The sequence below is a fragment of the Nomascus leucogenys genome, chromosome 13, assembly GCF_006542625.1.
Source record: "Nomascus leucogenys isolate Asia chromosome 13, Asia_NLE_v1, whole genome shotgun sequence".
NCBI classification, from domain to species: domain Eukaryota; kingdom Metazoa; phylum Chordata; class Mammalia; order Primates; family Hylobatidae; genus Nomascus; species Nomascus leucogenys.
The window spans coordinates 11,935,659-11,962,319 of NC_044393.1; the positions used below are offsets into that span (position 1 = coordinate 11,935,659).

The 26,661-nt window shown below is 41.3% G+C and overlaps 1 protein-coding gene across 3 annotated transcripts in view; it reads left to right on the forward strand.

Annotated features, from left to right (window-relative positions):
• The window catches only part of ZFP64 (ZFP64 zinc finger protein), a 112,784-nt gene that overhangs the window by 25,633 nt on the left and 60,490 nt on the right, over positions 1–26,661 (forward strand). The window contains exons 4-6 of one of the 3 annotated variants that reach the window (XM_030826224.1): positions 981–1,043; positions 5,690–5,941; positions 12,644–14,792. In XM_030826224.1, the coding sequence (XP_030682084.1) occupies positions 981–1,043; positions 5,690–5,941; positions 12,644–13,926 (1,598 nt within the window). In that variant the 3' untranslated portion in view covers positions 13,927–14,792. Of the gene's footprint in view, positions 1–980; positions 1,044–5,689; positions 5,942–12,643; positions 14,793–26,661 lie in introns of those variants that run through there. The other 2 variants (XM_012511722.2, XM_030826225.1) reach the window with 2 other exon arrangements.

Here is a 26,661-nt window from a genome sequence, read left to right on the forward strand (position 1 = left end):
CCTGGCATTTACATCAGCACATACAACCTATCCCCCACTGTCTGTGGTCATTCCGCATGTGGGGTCTAAGACTTTTCTAGCCACAGGCCTTTGAAGTGGAACTCATGAAAATTTCAGGTTGCTATAAATTTTTTTCCTATGCTGTAGCTTAGCAAGATATCCAGTAAGAATTTTCTTTCCTTACTTTGGTTTTAATCGGAAATAATTTCAGACGTACAGAAAAGTTGCAAAAATTGTACCAAAAAAATCCCTGTATGCCCTTCATCTAGATTCCCCAAATGTTACCATTCTATTATATTTGCTTTTTCATTCTTTGTATATATACAAATATATATAAAAGTATAGTTTTCCCCAAACCATTTGAAAGTTGCTGACAATGAGATGCCCCTTTATTCCTAAATACTTCAGTGTGTATTTCCTAAAAACCGGAATATTATTTTAAATAACCACAGGACAATCATCAAGATCAGAAAATTAACATTTATAGGTACTATTATCTAACCTACTGACCTTAGTCAGATTTCATCATCAAGTGTCCCACCAATGTCCTTTCTACCAATATCAAAAGAATGACATTTTTCCCCTCTGATCCAGGCTCCAACCAGTGATCACTAATTGCATTTAGATTTTATGTCTTTCATTTCCTCTAATCAAGAACAGTTAAGCATTTATCTTTCATAAGCTTGACATTTTTGAAAAGTATAGGCCAGTGATTTTTGTCAACAGGGCCTTAGTTTGGGTTTATTTGATGTTTCCTTGTGATTAGATTCAGGTTACGCAGTTTTGGCAGGAACCACAAAATGACGGTGTGTTTTTCCCGGTCATCACATATGAAGGCACATGAGATCTCTTTTCCCATTACTGTGGTGGTAACTCTTGTCACTTGGTTAAGGATGTTTCTGCCAGTTTTCTCCATACTAAAAGTTACTAAGTTTCCCTTTGTAATTAATCTTGCCTTTTTTTTTCTTTTTTTTTTTTAGGTTGCCAATTCAAGACTGCTTATGGCATGAAGGACATGGAGCGGCATTTAAAAATTCACACGGGTAAGTAGCATTTCTTTAGCGCATATGCCCTCAACACCTGCTCTGTGCTAGGAGCTGGGGATCCACATAGGTCAGACGAATGATACCACTCCAGATGTCACTGACTGTTACGGGAATACAAGTCCAGATTTTAAAAAATAAGGTGCCATTTGTACACATGATTTTGGCAGAAAAATCTTTAACATAGTAAAATCCAGCTCTGGAGAGGATGTGAGCAAACTTAGCTAAGTGGGAATGTGAACTGCTACAGCCATTCTGAAAATGATTCTGCCAAAATTAATTAAAATTTGAATGCACATATTCTCATTTTGAGGAGATGATCCTACAAGTGCACGTGTGTGTGTGTAATGATTAGTAAAGACAGGAATATGGGGAGATGAAAGAAACTGTCTCTTTTTTTGTCTTTTTCTTTTATTTTTTGAGACAAAGTCTCACTCTGCCGCCCAAGCTGGAGTGCGGTGGCACTCGACCCGCCCACCTCAGCCTCCGGAATAGCTGGGACTACAGGCAGGCGCCACCACACCTGGCTAATGTTTTGTATTTTTTGTAGAGAGGGGGGTCTCACCATGTTGCCCAGGCTGGTCTCGAATGCCTGGACTCAAGCAATCCACCCACCTCAGCCTCCCAAAGTGCTAGGATTACAGGTGTGAGCCACTGCACCTGGTCAAAACTTTCATTTTATGTATCTTTACATGATATCACTGAATACAGTAAGTATGTGTTATTTTTGTAATTTAGAAAGGAGAATTTAATAAATACTTGTTTTAAAAGGAGAGAAAAAGATCAATGCATCGGAAAAGAAAAAAGTGATTATTTCTGGTGATTTTATTTTTCTTTGATATATTATTTTTATGTTTCCCAGATTTTCTGCATGGAAAAGCAATTGCCTTTAGACTCTTTTTTAACAAAGTGTTAGATGCTTGTATTCAAATGATACAGATTTAAATTTAAAAAATATAAATGTGTATAAGATGCAGTGAGTTTTAGCTTTGGCTTCACTAATTGCCCAAAGCCTGCCATTTAGCCTCAGCCTTTGGAAGATGAGTAACCAACAGTTATTTCTTACATTCCTTGGCCATGACCAATAAGTGCCTTATTGCATTGGGGTCACCATCATATCTAATCAGCCTCACAGTGTCATGCCATCTGGATTTGTTCTAATTATCCAAATATAAGTTTAAAGTATTGATTGGCAAGCATTCTAGTGTGATAAGCAATGAAACTCTCCATGTGGGTTTCATATATTGAAGTTTCATCCATCAAGGCATAGCATATTTATTACTGAAAGAATAAAGTACTATAATTTTTGTTTTGGTTTGGTTTTTGTTTTTTTGAGACAGAGTTTCACTCTTGTTGCCCAGGCTGGCGTGCAATGGTGCAATCTTGGCTCACCGCAACCTCTGCCTCCCAGGTTCAAGCAATTCTCCTGCCTCAGCCTCCCAAGTAGCTGGGATTACAGGCATGCACCAACACACCCGGCTAATTTTTGTATTTTTGGTAGAGACGAGGTTTCTCCATGTTGGTCAGGCTGGTCTTGAACTCCCGACCTCAGGTGATCCACCCACCTTGGCCTCCCAAAGTGCTGGGATTACAAGCATGGGCTACCGCATCCAGCTGAGTACTATAATTATTAATGATGATAGGGAAAGTATTGTAAAAGTACAAGTGAGGGCCACAACTTTGTCTATTTCTGCAAATCCGCAGAAAATATCTTCTACACAGCCCACCTTGTGTTTGTAGGATAGTTTCTGCAGTCTCTGTCTACATTTTCCAGTTTAAATGTATCCTCACCTTAGTTACCTTCAGAGAGTGGGGGCATGCTTAATTACCCCTGGGGTTGGGGTTTGGGGAAGCAACAGCAACAGGGCTCTTTACCAGCAGAGCTGGCCAAAAACCATTGAGCTCTGCCAACATCCAGCATCTGCCCAGCATTGCAAATACACAGTGTAGTGACCACAGGAACTACTGAGCCACTGACAATGCTGGTAAATTATTGTTCCTGGATTTTTAAATTTGATGACTAAAATGTTTTTTGTTTGTTTTTGTGTGTTTTTTGTTTGTTTGTTTGTTTGTTTTTTGTTTTTTGACAGAGTCTCACTCTGACGCCCAGGCTGGAGTGCAGTGGCGCGATCTCGGTTCACTGCAAGTTCCGCCTCCCAGGTTCATGCCATTCTCCTGCCTCAGCCTCCTGAGTAGCTGGGACTACAGGCACCTGCCACTATGCCCGGCTAATTTTTTGTATTTTTAGTAGACGCGGGGTTTCACTGTGTTAGCCAGGATGGTTTCAATCTCCTGACCTCGTGATCCACCTGTCTTGGCCTCCCAAAGTGCTGGGATTACGGACGTGAGCCACCACACCCAGCCTACTAAAATGTTTAATAATAAAAATGCCAATTTTTTTTTTCCCTTTTGAGATGGAGTCTCACTCTGTCACCCAAGCTGTAGCGCAGTGGCACAATCTCGGCACACCTCAACCTCTGCCTTCCGAGTTCAAGTGATCCTCCTGCCTCAGCCTCCCAAGTAGCTGGGATTACAGGTGCCTGCCATGAGGCCCAGCTAATTTTTGTATTTTTAGTTCAGACGGGGTTTCACCATGTTGGCCAGGCTGGTCTCGAACTCCTGACCTCAAGTGATCTGCCTGCCTCGACCTCCTAAAGTGCTGGAATTACAGGCAACAGCCACTGTGCCCAGCCAAAATGCTGATCTTTAATTAACTTTTAGATGTATTCTTAAATTCCAAATATTTATTTTATGATGACAGTGATCAGCTTTGGCTATTTTAGCACTTGGCTAGTTACGATTTGGTCAAAATACATATTTAATATATAAAGTATAAAAAAAGAAAATCCTGACTCACAGCCTTCCATGACCAAAAGTCAGCTGTCCTAATAGACCTCTATGTCTCATTCTGAAATATTTGCATGCCTAGACCAGGTCTAAAAACACACATTTAATTTTTTCCATGTCTTATTAAGTTAATACGATACACGCTATCAGTGCAACTTGCTTTTTTTCATTTACTATTGGACATCATTTCACAGCAGTATGTCATATTGATTTACTCTTTTTCATGGCCAAGTAAGGAATGGGTTCAGTAATTTATGCACATCCATACAGTGAAATACTTGAGCCTTAACAACCATGTTTTGGATATATAATGATATGAAACAGGTGATCGAAATTACTGTAAGTGCAAGAAAGTAGTCAATAGGGAGGCAGTGCAGTATTTGGCAGAAAAAAAAAAAAAAAAAAAAAAAAACACAGGCTGGGCGCGGTGGCTCACGCCTATAATCCCAGCACTTTGGGAGGCTGAGGTGGGTGGATCACGAGGTCAGGAGATCGAGACCATCCTGGCTAACACGGTGAAACCCCGTCCCTACCAAAAATACAAAAAATTAGCCGGGCATGGTGGTGGGCGCCTGTAGTCCCAGCTACTCAGGAGGCTGAGGCAGGAGAATGGCGTGAACCTGGCAGGCGGAGCTTGCAGTAAGCCCAGATTGCGCCGCTGCACTCCAGCCTGGACGTCAGAGCGAGACTCTGTCTCAAAAAACAAATGAACAAACAAACAAACAAAAAAACCATAAGACGGTCCTGCGTTCTAATTCCAGCTGTTGCAAGGATTAACTAAAGTAATTCAAAGGCACAGTGCCACTCAAAAAGTAAGTATTTAAATTGATGTTAGCCAGGAGTTTTTATGTACCAAAAACATACCCACACACAGAGTGGAAAAATATACATCAAAAAATTAGCAGTAGTTCACAGATGTCAAGTTGACATATGCATTCGTGAGGTTCAGATTAAGCTGCTGTAAGAATGAAACTGAAACACCAGCTCAAACAAGATAGGGGTTTGTTTCTGTCCTGTGTAACAGTCCAGAGGTGAGCAGGCAGGCTAGGACAGATGGGCAGCTCTGTCCTAGGGACCATCCAGGCACTTAAGTTCCTCCCACCTCCTTCTGTTACATTACTCCACCATCTGCTGGTATGCCACCCTCACCTGCTCACTCACCTGCCCTCACCCGCTCACTCACCTGCCCTCACCCACTCACTCACCTGCCCTCACCTGCTGCCTTACCCCCATGCCTTGGCTAGAAGCAGGAAAAGAGAAAATGTAAAAGGCAAGCCGTTTCCTCTTGTGAAAGAGACACACTTTACCTTCTCTGCCATAGCTTTATAAGAACTTAGTCACAGATCACACCTAGCTGCAGGCGAGGCTGAGAAGTCTAATCTTTCCCTGGTCAGCCACGAACTCTGCTGAAACTTAGGTATTCCAAATTTTAGGGTGCATCTCTGTTGTGAAACGGAAAAAGGAGAGAGTGAATACAAGAGAAGATTAACAAAACTGTAACTATTTTACGTACCTATATGTTAAAATTTTAATTGCCTTCTCTTTTTAATTTATAAAAACTTTATAAGAAATTCATATTCATCATTTAAAAAATTCAAGTAATATCAATAAGGAACATGGAAGAAACTTCCCCTCTCCCAAGATGTTAGCTCTTTGCCAATCATCCACCCAGTGTTTTAGGGTTTTCTGAATATTCTTTGGTGGTTGTATATGACTTTTTTCGTAAGGCAGTGGGAAATAAGCCTTTTCCTTTTTTAATCTTGTTTCCTGCTGCCATCTGTGTGTGTATGTGTTTGAAGGAGACAAACCCCATAAGTGTGAAGTCTGTGGCAAGTGCTTTAGCCGGAAAGACAAGCTGAAAACTCACATGCGGTGCCACACGGGCGTGAAGCCCTACAAGTGTAAGACGTGTGACTACGCCGCTGCCGACAGCAGCAGCCTCAACAAGCACCTGAGGATCCACTCAGACGAGCGGCCCTTCAAATGCCAGATCTGCCCCTACGCCAGCCGCAACTCCAGCCAGCTCACTGTCCACCTGCGATCCCACACGGGTGAGTCCTGCCTGTTATTTGCTCTCTACGCTCCTCACTTTCTATGGCATAAATCATAAGCACGTTAAAACATTTAGCCACAATGTAAGAAATCGAGTTGGAACCTTTGCTCCTCCCGTTGTTTGCAGTTTTTGTTGTTGTTGTTTTTATTGTTGTTTTGTCTCACTCTGTTGCCCTGGCTGGAGTGCAGTGGCGCTATCTCAGCTCACTGCAACCTCCACCTCCCAGGCTCAAGCAATTCTTGTGCCTCAGCCTCTCAAGAAGCTGAGATTACAGGCATGTTGCACCACGCCCAGCTAATTTTTTGTATTTTTAGTAGAGATGGGGTTTTGCCATATTGGTCAGGCTGGTCTTGAACTGTTGACCTCAAGTGGTCTGTCCACCTCAGCCTCCCAAAGGGCTGGGATTACAGGCATCTTGTACCACACCCAGCTAACTTTTTCTATTTTTAGTAGAGGTGGGGTTTTGCCATATTGGTCAGACTGGTCTTGAACTCCTGACCTCAAGTGGTCTGCCCACCTCAGCCTCCCAAAGTGCTGGGATTACAGGCGTGAGCCACTGTACCTGGCCCATTTGCAGTTTTGCTTTTCAGCTGCCTTGAAGAGCCTTTCTCAGTAAAATAGGAGAAAACCATGAAGTTTCTAACGTTATACATATGTGTATCTCTTTATATAACTTTATAACTGATTCACTCGTAAAATATGTAATTGAGGAGGTGCATGAAATGAAATATACATATAAGCCACGTATCTTTGATAAATTCTGCATTATGGTTAGGCATTCCAATCATTTTTGAAGCATACTCTAGTGCAGCATGGAACAGCTTGACCAAAAAACATACAGCAAAATTAGCAGAGTAGGTAACTCAACAAATTACATACTTTTTTCTTTAGGTGTATCAGTTAGATAATGATTCAGTAATGCTGCAGTAACAACCATGAAATCTCAGTGTTGTATAATAAACATTTGTGCTAACATACTTTAGGTCAGCAGGAAGTTGACTGGACAACTCTGTTGATCTTGGCTTGGCTTAACCACATGTGTGGGGAAGGCTGGGTGCCTTTCAGGTTTGCCTGGGGATCTGCTGGCCGTGGGCTGGCTGGCTGTCCACTGGCCTTTGCTGAGGCAATCTGGTTCTGTTCTGTGCATCTCTCATCTTCCTCCTGGGACCATGGACTAACCCAGGCTTGTCCTTCTCATGAGGATGGCAGAGGTGCAAGCAACCAAGCCCCAGTGTAAGCCCATTTCACGTCTTTGCTTCTGTAAGTTGTCAAGCATCACATTGGCTAAAGCAAGTCACATGTTTCATCCTGGTGTCAAGGGTGGGACTGAGCTCACCTACAGTGAGAGGTCATCACAGTGTTACATGGCAAAGGTCAGGGATGCAGGGAAGGTGAAGAATTGGGACTTTTTTTTTTCTTTCTTTCTTTTTTGAGATGGAGTCTCACTCTGTCGCCCAGGCTGGAGTACAGTGGTGCGATCTCAGCTCACTGCAACCTCTGCCTCCTGGGTTCAAGTGATTCTCCTCCCTCAGCCTCCTGAGTAGCTGGGATTACAGGTGCACGCTGCCATGCCTGGCTAATTTTTTGTATTTTAGTAGAGATGGGGTTTCACCGTGTTGGCCAGGCTGGTCTCAAACTCCTGAGCTCAGGCAATCCACCCGCCTCAACCTCCCAAAGTGCTAGGATTACAGGTGTGAGCCACCGCACCGGGCTGAATTGGGACCGTTTTTGCAAACAACCACAGTCCACCTTTATCCCCATCATCATTCACATCTCTCTGACAGGCAAAATGCATTCACAAGTCTCATCCAATCATAGGATCAGCCTTAAAGACCACAATTGTGTGATCTCCCTTGGGTCTGGATATGGTTTCTCTTCATCTGGAGACGGTTGAAATGAAAGACAAGTTGTCTATCATGATGCACCCAATATACAGTGGTAAAACCAAAAGCCAAAATAATTACCATAATTCTACCATTTGAAAGTAGTGTAAGACACATGCACACGTGTGTGTATTGCAGCAGTATTCACAATAGCAAAGACTTGGAACCAACCCAAATGACCATAAATGATAGACTAGATAAAGAAAATGTGCACATATACACCATGGAATACTGTGCAGCCATAAAAAAGGTTGAGTTCATGTCCTTTGCAGGGACATGGATGAAGCTGGAAACCATCATTCTTAGCAAACTAATACAGGAACAGAAAACCAAACACTACGTGTTCTCACTCATAAGTGGGAGTTGAACAATATGGACACAGGGAGGGGAACATCACACACTGGGGCCTGTTGGTGGGTGGGGGGCTAGGGGAGGGATAGCATTAGGAGAAATACCTAATGTAGATGACAGGTTGATGAGTGCAGCAAACCACCATGGCACGTGTGTACCTGTGTAACAAACCTGCACGTTCTGCATATGTATCCCAGAACTTAAAGTATAATTAAAAAAAGAAAGAAAGAAAGTAGTATAGAAGAATGGAAGGCATTGGTCAGTCCCTGGTCCATAGCATTTCTGAAATTCTTCTGGGCACAGGTTCCCCCTACTCAGGGGGTAGGGAATGTTTCTTGATTAGGCCTTGGCTCAGCTCTTTGGTTCTTAACCCTGCCCATTGGAACATCCTTTCCATCACTTTCCTAAGCTACTTCTGAAAAAGATTGCAAAATGTACCTTTGAGAAACTTTCTCAGCTTGCTTCCTGTCTACCAAAAGCTGGAGGTCTTTTACCTTTTGTTTTAGTAAGGCTGGTGACAGTTTTGCTGGTAGAGCTGTCTTTAAAAACTGTGTGAGTTTCCTATGTATCCATATGCCAAAAGCCATACCCACAATTCTTTTGGAATCTTGCCTCTTTTTCTAAACTCAATTATAGGCACTTTTGGCATTTAACCTTCTGTGGGTTTTAGGAGTCCTTTGTCCAGCTGAGAGAACATACTTGGCACCAACTTAGTTCTCACCATTCTTAATTCTCTTTTGGAGATTTTAATAAAGAGTTTTACATTCAGACCCCTGATTTCACATTTGGTCTTCACTCTGAGACTATTTTCTTAGATATGGTCTTTGTCCCAGGCTTTTGTCTTACTTGGGAAAGCTGGCTGGAGAAGCTGGCTGGAGATGAGAAACTATATCCAGTAAATCTTTGACTTTCTATATTCCCTCTAAATTCTGCTTAGAAAATGTCCAGTTCTTTTTTTGAATTTGTCTCTTTCTTGTAGTCTTTTATCATATGCAGCTTATAAAACACTTTCACTGTTCTGCCTAGAATTTATCTCTTTATTCAAGTCCAAAACTCATGACATACATTTTCTGTCTTCTAAGCTACCATGAGTGACAGTCTTACCAAATGTTTGCCATTAAGTAGTGTGCATTGCCATTTTTCCAACCTCCACATGCAACCCAATCTCAAAACCAATGCTCTGTATTTTGGTTCCCTGTTATGGCATCACCCTTTTTCTAGATACCAATATCTGTATCCATTGTCTGTTGTCACAGTGATGCAGCGTAATAGCCCACAAAACCTCAATAGATGCAATATGCTTTTTCTGTTCCCATGTGGGGATCAGCTGGGCAAACCAGCTGACCTTGGCTGGGCTCTCTTATTAGTCTGAGGATCTGCTGGTTGTGGGCTGGCTGTCCACTGGCCGTGGCTGAGGAAATCAGCTCTGCTCCACGTGTCTCTTGGCCTTCTCCTGAGACCAGCAGGTTAGGCCAAGATTGACCTCATGGTCATGACTGAGGTGTAAGCAAGCAAGCAAGCCCCAGTGCACAAGCCCATTTCAAGCCATTCCTTGTTTCAAGTTACTAAACATGCCATTGGCCAGACCCAACGACATGGTTGAGGCTTTTGTCATGGATCATGGGAGAACATGCCTAAGTACATACATGGCAGAGGCTGTGCTACAAGGAGGGGTAGAAGGTGGGGAGATTTGGGAACGTTTTTGTAATCTACAGCAAGTTAAGACGTTGGCATAATTGATGCCCAACTGATTTGCTTCAGAAATTTCCCCCAGCCTAAGTTAGAGAAGCTGAAAAATTCATTTATGAAAATGGTTCATTTTGATTTATAAGGATGAAGTTACTATTTATAGCAGCATCTTTAAAATTGGTCTAGAAAAGGTGTGTTTTTCAAAAATTTAAATATGTGCCATTTATGCATGGTCTTCGTGGAATGTTCATTTTCCCTTTTATAAATCTGTGGCACTGGTAAAACTGTAAATTAATAGGATTTTGTTTTTACCCTTTCGGCGATTTGATAGACTACATCAACACTTGTTTTAGTAGCAACCCAAACTCAAGGAAGATCTGTCAACTTAAATATATGTCGCTTATTCATCCAACATTCTTTAAACCTCACTATGTGCCAGACACAGTGGGAATCAGGTAGTAGGGCAAGAATGAACATAGTCATTAGCTTTGAAGACCTTAGTGTCCAGTGGGACTATTTGACCAGTATACTTCATTAAAGAAATGTTTATGGTTAAATTAAAAAAAAAAGACAAAGGAATTTAAAACCTTTGCTTTCATGCCAAAAAACGTTGTTAAGCTCTGCAACTTAGCTGCGAGATTTGGTTTTCTGGATTTTCTGGGTCTCACCTCTGCAGATTGCTAAAAAAAAGTGAAAAAGGACTGTCACTATAATTTTGGCAGGGATATAACTGGAAAACCTAGTAGAACATTTTGGAGCAAGGATTCTGACTTTGAGTCTACAGACGTCTGCCCCTGAGAAATCCATGAGTAGATTTGGGAGGGAGGTCCTTGGATGGGGGGTGGGGAAAAAAAAGAGGTCTTCATTTTCACTAGGCTGTATTAAAATTTGACGTGTCCTTCAATTATGAAAACGGGCAACCAATCTGATAACAGTGCGTGTAAAGTTGTCGCCAGTGGAAATCAAAAATCTCTTCATAATGATTGCTGCAGATAGAGCAAAATATCTTTTACACTCTTCTTTATTTAGAAATGACTGTAGTTACTAGACCTGCCTCTAGGTCTGATTCTTGAATGCATTAATGAAACACACACATTGGCATATCACAATTTTTTCTCTTTAATAACTATTTTAATATAATTAGTTTCTTTTATATTCCTATTGGTTTTTATTTTAGTTTATTTGGTACATTTAAAACATTATCTAAGAAGGGTTCCATGGACTTTACTAAACTGCCAAAAAGGGGTAATGGCATAAAAAAGGTTAAGAACAACATTCTCAGGCAGCAAAAGGCCCTTTTTCTGAAAAGGGCCAGATAGTAAATATTTTAGGCTTTGTGGGCCATACAGTACCTATCACAAATACTCACCTCTACCATTATGGCAGGCAAGTAACCATATGTAAACAAATATGCATGGCTGTGTTTCAGTAAAACTTTATAGAAACAGGCCATGGGCAGGATCTAGCCCATAGGCTGTAGCTTACTGTTCCTTGTTCTAGAGTTTAGTATGTATGATCTTGGTGGTATTCAGTCATACAAAGCATTTTTTTTAAGTTTAGGTTTAGGCCTCTCAGTGTTCTAGAAGCTTGTTCAGTTGCCTCCTGCCATCTTTGTTTGCATTCATTAAGCAGCTCATGGTGAAGTAGCAGATCCTATGTCAAAAAGCTGGAACACCATCCCGTCTTGTGGGTTTATGGCCTAAGAAGGCAAACATCAGTTATATGCACAGATAATTACCTAGCATCTAAAAATACCAGATTTGGAGTCAGCCTGGATTGGAATCCAAGCCCTTCTTTGTACTACGGGGCGACCAAGAACAAGTTATGTAGTCTGTCTGGGTCTCAGCCTTCTCCTCTGTGTAACTGTGTTAAAAAACAATATTAATAATAGCACCCACCACAGGGCAATCTTCCCAGCATCAAGCGAGACCATGCTGTGGAGTGCTCAGCATAGCGCCTGTCATCCCGGAAGCCATTGAAGAATATTAGCTGCTATTTTGCTTACTTAAACAATGTTGAAATGAGGGGTCGCCAATTTGCTTGAATTGTCATTGCCTCAGATAATTTGGACTTGGCATTCATTGAGGAAGTAAATTTGGAATATGGTATCCAATCAGATGTTTGCAATTTCACTTGCCTTGCTCATCTTTCAGCGAATATGAATTTTTTTAAAAAAATCAAGCAGCTGGATTTTGTAACTTCACAAGTAAAGAACGCAGCTGGCAATATGGGATAAATAAATTTTGTGCAAGAAACACATCTTTATTAATAAAGATCTGCATGAAATATAAGCTGGGTGTTTCAGTCATTGTAAAACCATACTCCAATGAGTGCAGCACGGAGCTGACCCATTCGAAAATATATTGTTGAATCTGTACAACATGTAACTCAATCAAAATCAACGGGTTGTGCAAAAGTCTTCAACTGTGAACCATTAACTAGCAGAGTGGCCACATTAACTGTATGAAAGATAGTTTGAGTGTTTTAAAGAATGTAACAAGTATACTTGTAAATCTTATTTTATCTGGGACAATTAAATTGCTCTTTTCGATTTCCCATTTTTCTTCTGGGTTTGATACCATTGGTGGTGGTTTGGGTCTGGGGAAAGAAAAAGAAGCCCTGCCCCTCTTCCCCCACTCCCAGGGGCTGCTAGAAGCTGCAGTTAGGAGGTCTGCACCCACTCACCTTGTATAAGCGATTTTCTGGTGTGTGCTTCGGGGGGATCCGCTGTGGTTGTTGCCTGCCTGTTCTTATCGAAACTCACCTTGTGTTGACAGGGGACGCCCCCTTCCAGTGCTGGCTCTGTAGCGCCAAGTTCAAAATCAGCTCGGACTTGAAAAGGCACATGCGGGTGCACTCGGGGGAGAAGCCTTTCAAGTGCGAGTTCTGCAATGTCCGCTGCACCATGAAGGGGAACCTCAAGTCGCACATCCGTATCAAGCACAGCGGGAATAACTTCAAGTGTCCCCATTGCGACTTCCTGGGTGACAGCAAAGCCACCCTCCGGAAGCACAGCCGTGTGCACCAGTCGGAGCATCCTGAGAAGTGCTCGGAATGCAGCTACTCCTGCTCCAGCAAGGCCGCCCTGCGCATCCACGAGCGCATCCACTGCACCGACCGCCCTTTCAAGTGCAACTACTGCAGCTTCGACACCAAACAGCCCAGCAACCTGAGCAAGCACATGAAGAAGTTCCATGGGGACATGGTTAAGACCGAGGCTCTGGAGAGGAAGGACACGGGCAGGCAGAGCAGCCGGCAGGTGGCCAAGCTGGATGCCAAGAAGACTTTCCACTGCGATATATGCGATGCCTCCTTCATGAGGGAGGACTCGCTCCGCAGCCACAAGAGACAGCACAGTGAGTACAATGAGAGTAAGAACTCAGACGTGACCGTCCTCCAGTTTCAGATCGACCCCAGCAAGCAGCCCGCCACGCCCCTCACTGTGGGACACCTCCAGGTGCCCCTCCAGCCCAGCCAAGTGCCCCAGTTCAGCGAGGGAAGAGTCAAAATCATCGTTGGGCATCAGGTGCCCCAGGCGAACACCATCGTCCAGGCTGCCGCGGCTGCAGTAAACATCGTCCCGCCTGCCTTGGTGGCCCAGAACCCAGAGGAACTCCCAGGGAACAGCCGGCTGCAGATCCTGCGCCAGGTCAGTCTGATTGCCCCCACTCAGTCCTCGCGGTGTCCGAGCGAGGCGGGCGCAATGACCCAGCCGGCTGTCCTGCTGACCACTCACGACCAGACGGACGGAGCCACTCTGCACCAGACTCTCATCCCCACGGCCCCAGGTGGCCCCCAGGAAGGCTCTGGCAATCAGACTTTCATTACCAGTTCGGGTATTACTTGCACTGACTTTGAAGGCCTAAACGCCTTGATTCAGGAGGGGACAGCAGAAGTGACAGTGGTGAGCGATGGAGGCCAGAACATCGCAGTGGCCACCACAGCGCCACCGGTCTTCTCCTCCTCTTCCCAGCAAGAAATACCCAAGCAGACCTACTCTATCATTCAAGGGGCAGCCCATCCAGCTTTGCTGTGTCCCGCCGACTCCATACCAGATTAGTGCTTAAAAAACAAAAGGAGTAGGGGAAAGGAATTGGGAAAAAGAAATCATAAGTAGAATTCTCTAAAAGGTTTGCTCTTAATGTTTTCTTTGTTTTGTTTTGTTTTTGAGACGGAGTCTCGTTCTGTTTCCCAGGCTGGAGTGCAGTGGCGCGATCTTGGTTCACTGCAACGTCCGCCTCCCAGGTTCAAGTGATTCTCGTGCCTCAGCCTCCCGAGTAGCTGGGACCACAGGTGTACGACATCGTGACTGGCTAATTTTTGTATATTTAGTAGAGACGAGGTTTCATCATGTTGAACTCCTGACCTCAAGTGAGCTGCCCATCTCAGCCTCCCAAAGTGCTAGGATTACAGGTGTGAGCCACCATGCCTGGCCGTGGTTTGCTCTTAATGTTTTTAAGGATGGTTGTGAATCCCCCTGGCCCCATAATAAATTGTAATTTTATACTGCTTACTATAATTTTTTTAACACTGTAACAACTTTGAGACCACCTCCGAATCGTCGCATTATAACTGTTGTAGAATCTTAAATGTTACCAAGGTGATTCCAATGAGGGGTTGGAATTAAATGCATTAAGTAGTGAGTATATGTGTTTGTTTCCAACTTGATTTTCCAACTCTAATAAAGGTTTTTGTCCATCTTATTACATTTGTGTAGTAAATGGTACTTCCCAGCCTCTCTTTTGCCCCATTCTGGAATACTCCCCAGAGTTTGGAGGGTATTCATGTTTTATACATGAAGTCTATTGGCATGAAGGACCATTTTCTACATAATGTGACATGGATACTTGACCCCAAAAAAAAGTTTAGTGCTAATGAGCAGAAAATTAATGGTTCCCTAATAAATTGATATCTGATTAAAATATACTGAATGTTAATGATTCTTTAGAGCCAAGGTGGGATTTGGGAATGATGGGGCGTGAGTCATTAGTCAAAAGCAAACTGAAGCAGCAAAGGTTTTTAGTCCTCTAATAAATGTCACACAATCATCTTACCTCCTCCACAGTCACATTAAATAGATGTGGTACCTGAAGTGATAAAGTGATCCATCCCACTGTCATTTTCATTTTGAAACTTCAGACTGACAATCCTGGCATTTCTGTTTAGACGCAAAAATGATGAAAGTTTCTACTAACAAGACAGAATTTTCTAGAATACCATTTTTGAGACGTTAATATCTGTGCAGAATCCAGATGAGTGGACTGAGAGAGTACCTAGATTTTTTCCAAAGCATAGGTTGTATTGAGAAGAGGAAAATTCAAATTGTGTTGTTTTACATTGAAATGCTGTTTGATCAGTAGGTGGTGCCAGAGAGCAAGCTAGAATCACCCATATTTGTACCTTAAGCCATTCTCTAAGGTTGTAATAGCACTCATTTCTGCTGTCAGCAAGGATTGGTGAGGAGGGGAGGTTACTCTTAGGACAGAAGCATATTTAGAATATTATGAGAATAGATACATTTTTACCACTTTTATTCTTCTTTCTTTGATCCGTAATGGTTGAACACAATTTTGATGACTTGCTATATTATATTTACCATAATTTCTTTATTTTCCTATCATCAATGATAATAGTGAGTTATTAACTATGGTTTTTGGTAAGAAACAGAAAAGGCTTGCAGTGTACAATGTTAGTGATTTAAATAATTTTGTCACTTTAAACTTATTGCTTACAGCCCTTTAGAAAAACCACTCTGCCTTTGAATTTCAGCTGGGAAACTTCCATTGTCATGGCCCTATTTTCTACATCTTTCTTTTTTCCCACTTTTTTCAACCATAAAGGATTTTTTTCCTGATTATAATGTGTATTCAAGATAGAAAATATGAAAAACAGAATATTACTAGAAAAAAATAGAAGTTACTAATAATCTTACTGTCCAGATATAAACTATACAGATTGTAACCATTTTGATGGACTTCCTATCAATCTTTTTTTTTTTTTGAGACGGAGTCTCGCTCTGTCACCCAAGCTGGAGTGCAGTGGCGCAATCTCGGCTCACTACAAGCTCCACCTCCCGGGTTCACACCATTCTCCTGCCTCAACCTCCTGACTAGCTGGGACTATAGGCACCCGCCACCACGTCTGGCTAATTTTTTGTATTTTTAGTAGAGACAGGGTTTCACCATAGCCAGGATGGTCTCAATCTCCTGACCTTGTGATCCACCCGCCTCGGCCTCCCAAAGTGCTGGGATTACAGGCGTGAGCCACTGTGCCTGGCCCCTATCAATCTTTTTTTTATGCTTACGTATATATGTTTTCTACTCCAGTTATAAAGTTGTAGTTTAATTAAGCATAATATTTTTTATATTCTATATTTCCTTTTGTATCCTTAGATCTCTACCTACCAGCTGCCTTCTATATATATATATACATACACATACATACATACACATGCATGCATAGAGATGTACACACATGCATATTTAATTTGTTGGTTGTTTTGTCTTTTTACAAACTACAACAGTAAAACTTATTCTTTGGAATAAATTATACACAGAATTGTACAAACACCAAGCCTACAACTTCCAGCCCCTCCGTATTCTCACCCCACCCAAGGTAAGTAATGTTAGGTGCTCTGTGTTCTTACCAATATATGTAGAGTCAAAAGATAACATAGAAAAGGTTTTTCCTAGTTCTATAGTAATTGTATCATACTCCGTACATTTCTCTGCAACTTGCTTTGATTATTCCATTTATTGACAGTCCTGTGGGTCAACACAGCTAGACCTAGTTTTTTTAAACAAATGTTATAGACATGCCAGGCTTTAGTCCGTCATCTTGCTATTATGATTATTCAGGTTGTTTAGGGAATATTTTTGCCATTACAACTGCCCCAGTAAACTCTCGTATTCAGCTCTTTTTTTTTTTTTTTCCTGTAAGTAGATTAAAAAGAGTAAGTTTCATGGAGTTTCCATAGTTTGTACTTGCATAAATCCAGATTAATTTTCACAGTGATAGTCTCATCCCTGATGTGGGCTCAACTACCTTTGGAAGTTTTATCAATCTGCTGCGTGAAAATGGTCATCTGGCCTTTGTGCACTCCCCTAGCTGGTGTTGTGGTCTGCGTTTTCTGAGACATCTCTGCATGGGCTGGTTGACCATGTGTGTTTCTCTCTTCTATGAACTTAGAACTCTTACTCCCTCCTTTTTCTCCTTGGTCATTGGGAAGTTGGGGACGTTAACCCGACGTCAGTCACACATTGCTGAGTTTCTTCCCCTCCTGTCATTGTCTTTTGACTTTACTTGTGGGGCTGTCACCATATAAAAATGACTGTCTTTTCTGTAGTTAGATTCTTCTGTCACTTCATTTGTGGCACCTGTGTTTTCTAAGAACGTCCATCCTTCCCCTGAGATTAAATTGGTTTTCCCTTTAGGGTTTTTACTGCTTGCTTGTTTGTTTTTCATTGGCTCCTCACTGCAGCCAGAATTCTTTTTTTTTTTTCTTGTTTTGAGACGGAGTCTGGCTCTGTCGCCCAGCCTGGAGGGCAGTGGCGTGATCTCAGCTCACTTCCCACTCTGCCTCCCAGGCTCAGGTGATTCTACTGCCTCAGCCTCCCACGTAGCTGGGATCACAGGTGGATGCCACCACGCCTGGCTAATTTTTGTATTTTTAGTAGAGACGAGATTTTGCCATGTTGTCCATGCTGGTCTCAAACTCCTGGCTTCCAGTGATCTGCCCACCTCGGCCTCCCAGAGTGCTGGGATTACAGCTCATGCCAAGAACTCATATTTATATGTTATGATGAACAGGTTTGACTGTCCACTTATGCCAGGACCATTTGTTAAATATTATTTTCCTGAAAACTGAAATCCTAATTTAACCCATCGTGTAGATAAAATTCACAAATATACTTCTAGAACTTCTTTATTCTGGAAGATTAGAGATCTGAGATTCCAGAAGAAGATCTGGCTTGCCAACATCACATATTTGATTATACTAGCATTAAGGTAAGCTTAATCTTTTAGACTTACAAAGCTTCCCCCAGCTATTATTTTCCAAAATGTTCTTAGCAATTCTTAGGTATTTATTCTTCCAAAGGAACTGTTATTTTATCCAGTACCTAAACCACCCCCACTGAAAAAGAAAACCTTTTGGAGATTTTTATTGAAATTGCATCCATATTTTATATGAACTTATCAAAAGCATGACTATGAAAATATTAAGTCTTCCACCCAAAAACCTTTATTTAGCTCCTATTGTAAACATTATTCAGTCAAATTATGTAGTATGTTTTTATTATATAATGTCTGTGTTTCTTTTTTTTGAGATGGAGTCTCGCTCTGTCACCCAGGCTGGAATGCAGTGGCGCAATTTTGGCTCACTGCAGCCTCCACTTCCTGGGTTCAAGTGATTCTCCCACTTCAGCCTCTCGAGTAGCTGGGATTACAGGCGCCTGCCACCATGCCTGGCTAATTTTTTTGTGTGTATTTTTAGTAGAGATGGGGTTTCACCATGTTGGTCAGGCTGGTCTTGTGCTCCTGGCCTCAAGTGATCTGCCTGCCTCGGCCTCCCAAAGTGCTGGGATTACAGGTGTGAGCCACCATGCCCGGCCCTGTGTTTTTTTTATTATTCCATAATTTTATCATAATTGTGAATAGGAATTTTTACATTTGTTACAAACATCAAGAAAAGCCAAAATAGGGTATATTTGTCTATATTAAAGAAAAATTCTCAGTAATGAATGGCATTTATTAGAAATTCTTGGTCTCTGATAAATATGATTTATAATTATCTGATATAGTCTTTTATTTTCAGATTGTTTTATCTCTTCCCTTAGAATATTTTTACCACTTATTTTGTTTTCTTGTCCTGTTGCTTTAGCCAGAACCTCCAAACAATGCTGATATAGCTGGCATCCTTGCTGTGTCCCTAATTCTAACTTTAGAATTTTCCAACGTAATATACACCACTCCTTTGGATAATGGTTTTTATAATACTTAGGTCATTTTCTTCGGCTCCAGTTTTCACTTAGAGTGAAATTGCTTGAACCCAGGAGGTGGAGGCTGCAGTGAGCCAAAATTGCGCCACTGCACTCCAGCCTGGGTGACAGAGCGAGACTCCCTCTCAAAAAAAAAGAAACACAGACCTTATATAATAAAAATAGACTACATAATTTGACTGAATAATGTTTACCATAGGAGTTAAATAAAGGTTTTTGAGTAGAAGACTTAATATTTTCATATTCTTTTGATAAGTTCATATAAAATACTGATGCAATTTCACTTATCAGGATAGATTGCTGAATTTTATCAAATATCTTCTTAAAATTGTTAGCCATAAGTATTTGGGTTTTGCACTTAAATATGTTGACACAGTGAATTTGTGCAGCATATAGCCTGGTATGTTAAGTCACCTTGCATTCCTGGAACAAATCCTCTTGGTCATGTTGAATTATTCTTCCAAAACACTGCTGGATTTCGTCTTCTAATATCTTGTCTGGAAGTTTTACAACTCTAGTCATGTGCTGCATAACAGCATTTTGACCAACGACAGACTCCATGTTACAATGGTGATCTCGATCTAGTAATAATAATGGAGCTGAAAAATTCCTGTTGCCTACTGATATCTTGATGATCTGAACCCTGCCTAGGCTGAGGCTAATGTCCATGTTTGTGTCTTAGTTTTGTTTGTTTTTTTTTTTTAATTTGAAAAAGTAAAAAAAAAAAATTAAAATAGAAAAGGCTTATAAAATAAGGATATAAAGAAAGAATATTTTTGTATGGTTGTACAATGCTTGTGTTTTAAGCTAAGTGTTACAAAAGATTTTGATGATTCAAAATCTACAGTTAATACATGTATAAAGTAAAAAAAGTTAAAATATGCTATACTTAATTTACTACTGAAGAAAGACTTTTTTAATAAGTTTAGAGTAGTCTAAGTGTGAGGTGTTTATAAGGTCTGCAGTAGTACACAGCCATGACCTAGGCCATCACATTCACTCACCGCTCACTCGCTGACTCACCCAGAGCAACTGCCAATCCTGCAAGCCCCATTCACGATAAGTGTCCTAAACAGGCGTACCATATTTTTATCTTTTATACCATATTTTTACTGTACTTTTGTTTTGTTTTGTTTTTGAGACAGAGTCTTACTCTGTCACCCAGGCTGGAGTGAGATGGCACAATCACAGCTCACTGCAGCCTCAACCTCCCCAGGCTCAGGTGATCCTCCCACCTCAGCCTCCCAAGTAGCTGGGACCACAGGCATGTACCACCACATATTTTTTGTAGAGATGGGGTGTTGCCATGCTGCCCAGGCTGGTCTCGAACTCCTGGGCTCAAGTGATCCACCCACCTCAGCCTCCCAAAGTACTGGGATTACAGGCATGAGCCACCACGCCTGGGCTACAGTACCTTTTCTATGTTTAGTTATATTTAGATAGACAAGTACTTACCATTGTGTTACCATTACCTACAGTACTCAGCACATTCACGTGCTGTATGGATTTCTAGCCTAGGAGCCATAGGCTACGCCGTATTTCTCAGAATGGATCCCTGTTGATAAGTGGCAACGTCTGTATACACATACATGCAGCTGGTCTCTAGTTTTCTTTTTTAGTGCTATCTCTGATTTTTGCTTGTTTCTTATGCAATTCTAAAAATAAATTGGAGCTTGTGCAACTCTAAAAATAAACTGGAGCTCTTTTCTTCTTTTTCGGTGACCTGAAATAGTTTGACTATCTCAGAAATTATCTGTTCTGTTATCTTGGCTGATACTCTTTTTCATTGTAACATTCTTAACAAACTTCCCAATTATTTTCTGTAATTACTGATCTGTTCAGGTTGTATACCTTATCTGGATCAATTTTAGTAGTTATATTTAGCAAAAGAAAAAACATCATTTACTCTGCTCTAAATTTTCAATTATGTGGCCCTATGATTCCATTTAACTTTCTTTTTAAAATATTTTAATATCTTTGGCATTTGCGGGTCCACCACCTTTCTTGTTACTACTGGTTTTGGGGTTTCTTTTTTTTAATTGTTGTATTTTTAGTCTTCTACTTAGTATGCTAAGAGTTTACTTATTTAGTCTTTTGTATTAAAGTAAAAGTAGCAGTTTTGCTTTTATTTATTTCTCTAGCCCTCCTCCGTTTCATTCATTTCAGCTTTCGGCTTTTTTTTTTTTTTTTTTTTTTTGAGACGGAATCTTGCTCTGTCGCCAAGGTGGAGTGCAGTGGCGTGATCTCGGCTCACTGCAACCTCTACCTCCCAGGTTCAAGCGATTCTCCTGCCTCAGCCTCCCAAGTAGCTGGGATTACAGGCACACACTACCACAGCCAGCTAATTTTTTTGTATTTTTTGTAGAGACGGGGTTTCACCATGTTGACCAGGATAGTGTTGATCTCTTGACCTCGTGATCTGCCCGCCTTGGCCTCCCAAAGTGCTGGGATTACAGGTGTGAGCCACCGTGCCTGGCCTCAGCTTTTATTTTAATAATTATTTCCCCTGCTTTTCTTTCATTTTATTTTGTTATTCTAATTTCATGTATTAAGTTCACTTACTCAGTCTTTAGTAATAAAAACATTTAAAGCTATATATATTTCCATTATGCCTTCACCTGTGTTAAAAGATAATTTTTTTAAGTTAAAATCATGACTGTCATACAAATATAAGATTAACACATGTCAAGTATTTAATTCACTAATTAAAGGGGGAATCAGTAAGCTATCACAACAGGCTCAAAGGAGGATTAACAAATGCATGATTACATAGGCAATCAGGAATGCTGAAATAAATTCACCAACAGATGCAAAACTGGTCAGTATCTCCAGAGTAGTAATCAGCTGTGTTCCATCAAACGAAATCTGTTTGCAGTCCTGTGGATGAGTTATTTGCAATACTATCTGTTTCTGTAACCTGCAAAGTTGTAAAATGGCCAGGCACCGTGGTTCACGCCTATAATCTCAGCACTTTGGGAGGCCAAGGCAAAAGGATCACATGAGCCTAAGGGTTCCAGAGACCAGCCTGAGCAGCATAGGGGAGACCCTGTCTCTACAAATACTATTAATAATAATAAAAAAAAATTGGCCAGGCATGGTGGTGCGCACCTGTAGTCCCACCTACTCTAGAGGCTGAGATTAGAGGATCACTTGGGCTGGGGAGATTGAGGCTGCAGTGAGCTGTGATCATGCACCACCACACTCTAGCCTTGGTGCCAGAGTGAGACTGTGTCTAAAAAAAAAAAAAAAAAAAAACTAAGTCGTAAAATAACTCAAAAACAATAAAGGGCACTAACCTCTATAGACGCAGATAATCCAGAACTGGGAACTGACAGGATATCCTGTAATCTTTATTGCCTACAAAATCATTCAAAACTTGTCCTTATATCCATCCCTATAAACTTTTATATGACATGCCCTTCTTTCCATAAACTTCTAGACTTCGTTATTTCAGTTTCAGGGATAGTTAGTTGGTTGCTTTGAAGGGGATAGGGCCAGAATCCAGGGGTTATATAAAGGTGTGTTTCCTATTTTTCAAGTACAGGCATGTTTCGGAGATATTGTGAGTTTGGTTCCAGACCACCGCAATAAAGCAAATATCACAATAAAGTGAGTCACACATATTTTTTAATTTCCCAGTGCATATAAAAGTTATGTTTATACCATACTATAGTCTATTAAGGGCACAATAGCATCATGACTTTAAAAAGTACATACTTTAATTTAAAAATACTATGTTGCTAAAAAATGCTGACAATCATGAGCCTTCAGCGAGTTGCAGTCGTTTTGCTGATAAAGGGTCTTCCTCAATGCTGATGGCTGCTGACTGATCAGGGTTATGGTTGCTGAAGGTTGGGGTAGCTGTAGTAATTTCTTAAAATAAGACAACAACAAAGTTTGCCACATCAGTGAACTCTTCCTCTTTTTTGCTTTTTTTTTTTTTTTTTTTTTTTTTTGAGATGGAGTCTCACTGTCACCCAGGGTGGAGTGCAATGGCGTGATCTCAGCTCACTGTAACCTTTGCCTCCTGGGTTCAAGCAATTCTCCTGCCTCAGCCTCCTGAGTAGCTGGGACTACAGGCACGCCCCACCACACCCAGCTAATTTTTATATTTTTGGTAGACACAGGGTTTCACCAGTTGGTCAGGCTGGTCTCAAACTCCTAACCTTGTGATCAGCCCGCCTTGGCCTCCCAAAGTGCTGGGATTACAGGTGTGAGCCACCACACCCGGCCTCTTTTTTGCCTTTTTTGGTATAAATTTAAGGGATACAAGTGCATGCGGTTTTGTTACATGGATATATTGCATAGAGGTGAAATCTGGGCTTTTAATGTAACCATCACCCAAATAATGTACATTTTACCCATTAAGCAATTTGTGTGTGTGTGTGTGTGTGTGTGTGTGTGTGTGTGTGTGTGTGATGGAGTCTCACTCTGACGCCTAGACTGGAGTGCAGTGGCGCAATCTTGGCTCACTGCAACCTCTGCCGCCCGAGTTCAAGCAATTCTCCTGCTTCAGTCTCCCATGTGGCTGGGATTACAGGCACGCACCACCACGCCCAGCTAATTTTTGTATTTTTAGTAGAGATGGGGTTTCACCATGTTGGCCAGACTGGTCTTGAACTCCTGACCTCAGGTTATCCACCCACCTTGGCCTCCCAAAGGGCTGGGATAACAGGCGTGAGCCACTGCCCCAGGCCCATTAAGCAATTTCTTATCCCTTACCTCCCTCCCATCCTTCTGAGTCTGTAATGTCTACTATTCCACACCGTATACCCATGTATAAACATTATTGAGCTCCCACTTATAAGTGAGACCATACAGTGTTTGACTCTCTGTTTCTGAGTTATTTCATGTAAAATAATAGCCTCCAGTTTCATCTGTGTTGCTGCAAAAGACATAATTAAATCTCCTTTTCATGAAAGATTTCTCTGCAGCATCCAGTGCTGTTGGATATCATTCTACTCACAGTAAGACTGCTTTCAAAATTGGACTCAATCCTCTCAAACCCTGACACTGCTTGATCAACTAAGGCTATGTAATATTTTAAGTTGTTTGTTGTCATTTTCACAATGTTCAGAACATCTTTACCAGGAGTAGATTCTATCTCAAGGAACCACTTCCTTTGCTCAGCCATAAGAAGAAACTCCTTATCCATTCAAGTTTTCTCATAAGATTGCAGCAATTCAGCCACATCTTCAGATTCCACTTCTAATTCTAGTTCTCTTGCAATCAACCACCATCTCTGCAGTTACTTCCTCCATTGAGGTCTTGAACCCCCTCAAGTTCATTTATGATGGTTTGAATCAACTTCTTACAAACTCCTGCTAAGGTTGATATTTTGACCTCCTCCCAAGAATCATGAATGATTTTCATGGCATTTAGAATGGCGAATCCTTCATCTTGATGTTCTGGTGAAAAAAAAAATGAATAGTGTATCCTTTTTAGAAGGTTTCCAATTTACTTTGCCCAGATGCATCAGAGGAATCACTATCACAGCTATAGTCTTACAAAATGTATTACTTCAATAATAAGACTTCAAGGTCAAAATTACCGCCTCATCCATGGGCTACAGAATGGAGGTTATGTTAGCAGGCATGAAAACAACATTCATCTCCTTGTACATCTCCATCAGAGCTCTTGGGTGACCAGATGCATTGTCAATAAGCATTAATATCGTGGAAGGAACCTATTTTCTGAGCAGTAGGTCTCAACACGGGGCTTAAAATATTCAGTAAACCATGCTGTAAACAGAGGTACTGTCATCCAGCCTTCATGGTTCCATTTCTAAAGCCTAGACAGAGTAGATTTAGCATCATTCTTAAGGGCCTTAGGATTTTTGGAATGGTAAATGAGCACTGGCTTCAACTTCAAGTTACCAGCTACATTAGCCCCTACCAAGAAAGTCAGCCTATCCTTTGAAGCTTTGAAGCCAGACCTTGACTTCTCCTCTCTAGCTATGAATGTCCTGGATGGCATCTTCTTCCAGCAGAAGACAGTTTTATCTACATTGAAAAATCGATTGTTTAGTGTAGCCTCCTTCATCAATGATCTTAGCTAGATCTTCTGGGTAACTTGCTACAGCTTCTACATCAGCACCTGCTGCTTCACTTTGCACTTTTATGATCTGGAGATGGCTTCTTTCTTTAAACCTCCTGAACCAACTTCTGCTAGCTTCCAATTTTCTTCTGCAGCTTCCTCACTTCTCGCAGTCTCCATAGAATTGAAGGAGTTAGGTCCTTGCTCTGGATTAGGCTTTGGCTGAAGACAATGTTGTGGCTGGTTTGATCTTCTATTCAGACCACTCAAACATTCTTCACATCAGCAATAAGGCTGTTTCACTTTCTTATCATTCATATGTTCACTGGAGTAGCACTTTTAATTTCATTGCAGAACTTTTCCTTTGCATTCACAACTTGGCTAACTGGTGCAAAAGGCCCAGCTTTCAGCCTGTCTTGGCTTTCAACATACCTTCCTCACCAAGCTTAAACTTGTCTAGCATTTGATTTAAAGTGAGAGAGGTGGGACTCTTTCTTTCACTTGAACACTTAGAGGCCATCGTAGGGTTATTAATTGGCCTAATTTCAACATTGTTGGGTCTCAGGGAATAGGGAGGCTCAAATAGAGGGTGAGAGATGGGGAACAGCTGTTCTGTGGAGCAGTCAGAACACACATTACATTTATCAATTAACTTTGCCATCTTATATGGACATGGTTCACAGCACCCTGGAGCAATTACAACAGTAATACGAAAGATCACCAATCACAGATCACCATAAAGATATAATAATAATAAAAAGCTTGAAATGTGAGAATTACCAAAATATGACACAGAGACCCAAAGTGAGCACCCGCTGTTGGAAAAATGGTGCCCATAAGACTTGTTTGATGCGGGGTTGCCACAAACTTCACTTTGCAAAAAAAAAAAAAAACAAAAAAAAAACCTCAGCGCCTGCAAAGCACAATAAAGCTAAGGACAATCAAACAAGGTGTGCCTGTATTACAATTTGTGAAACTATATTTTGGCTTTTGGTTTCTGATGTTACTGGGTTTTGGTCTGAAAATGTGGCCTGTAAAATAGATGTTTTTCTCCCTCATTATGACATTTTCTTTGTTTTGTTTTTTTCAACTTTTATTTTAGGTTTAGGGGGTACATGTGCAGGTTTTTTACCTGGGTAAATTGCATGTCACTGGGGGCAGGTTTTTTACATGGGTAAATTGCACATCGCTGGGGTTTGGGGTATAAATGGTTTGGTCACCCAGGTAGTGACCATAGTACCCAATAAGTAGTTTTTCAACCCTCACCCTCCTCCCACCCTCCACCTTCAAGTAGACCCCAGTGTCTGTTGTTCCCATCTTTGTGTCCACGAGTACTCAATGTTTAGCTCCTACTTATAAGTGAGAACATGTGGTGTTCGGTTTTCTGTTCCTGCATTAATTCACTTAGGATAATGACCTCCAGCTGCATCTATGTTGCTGCAAAGTCCATGATTTCATGTTGTGATGGCTGTGAAGTATTCTATGGTGTACATACCACATTTCCTTTATCCAGTTCACCATTGATGGGCATCTAGGTTGATTCCATGTTGCTATTGTGAATAGTGCTGCGATGAACGTATGCGTGCATGTGTCTTTGGTAGAATGATTTGTATTAAAGGGATTGCTGAGTCGAGTGGTAGTTCTAAGTTCTTTGAAAAATCTCCAAACTGCTTTCCACAGTGGCCGAAGTAAGTTACATTCACACAAGCAGCATACAAATGTTTCCTTTTCTCCTCAACCTTGCGAGTATCTTTAGTTTT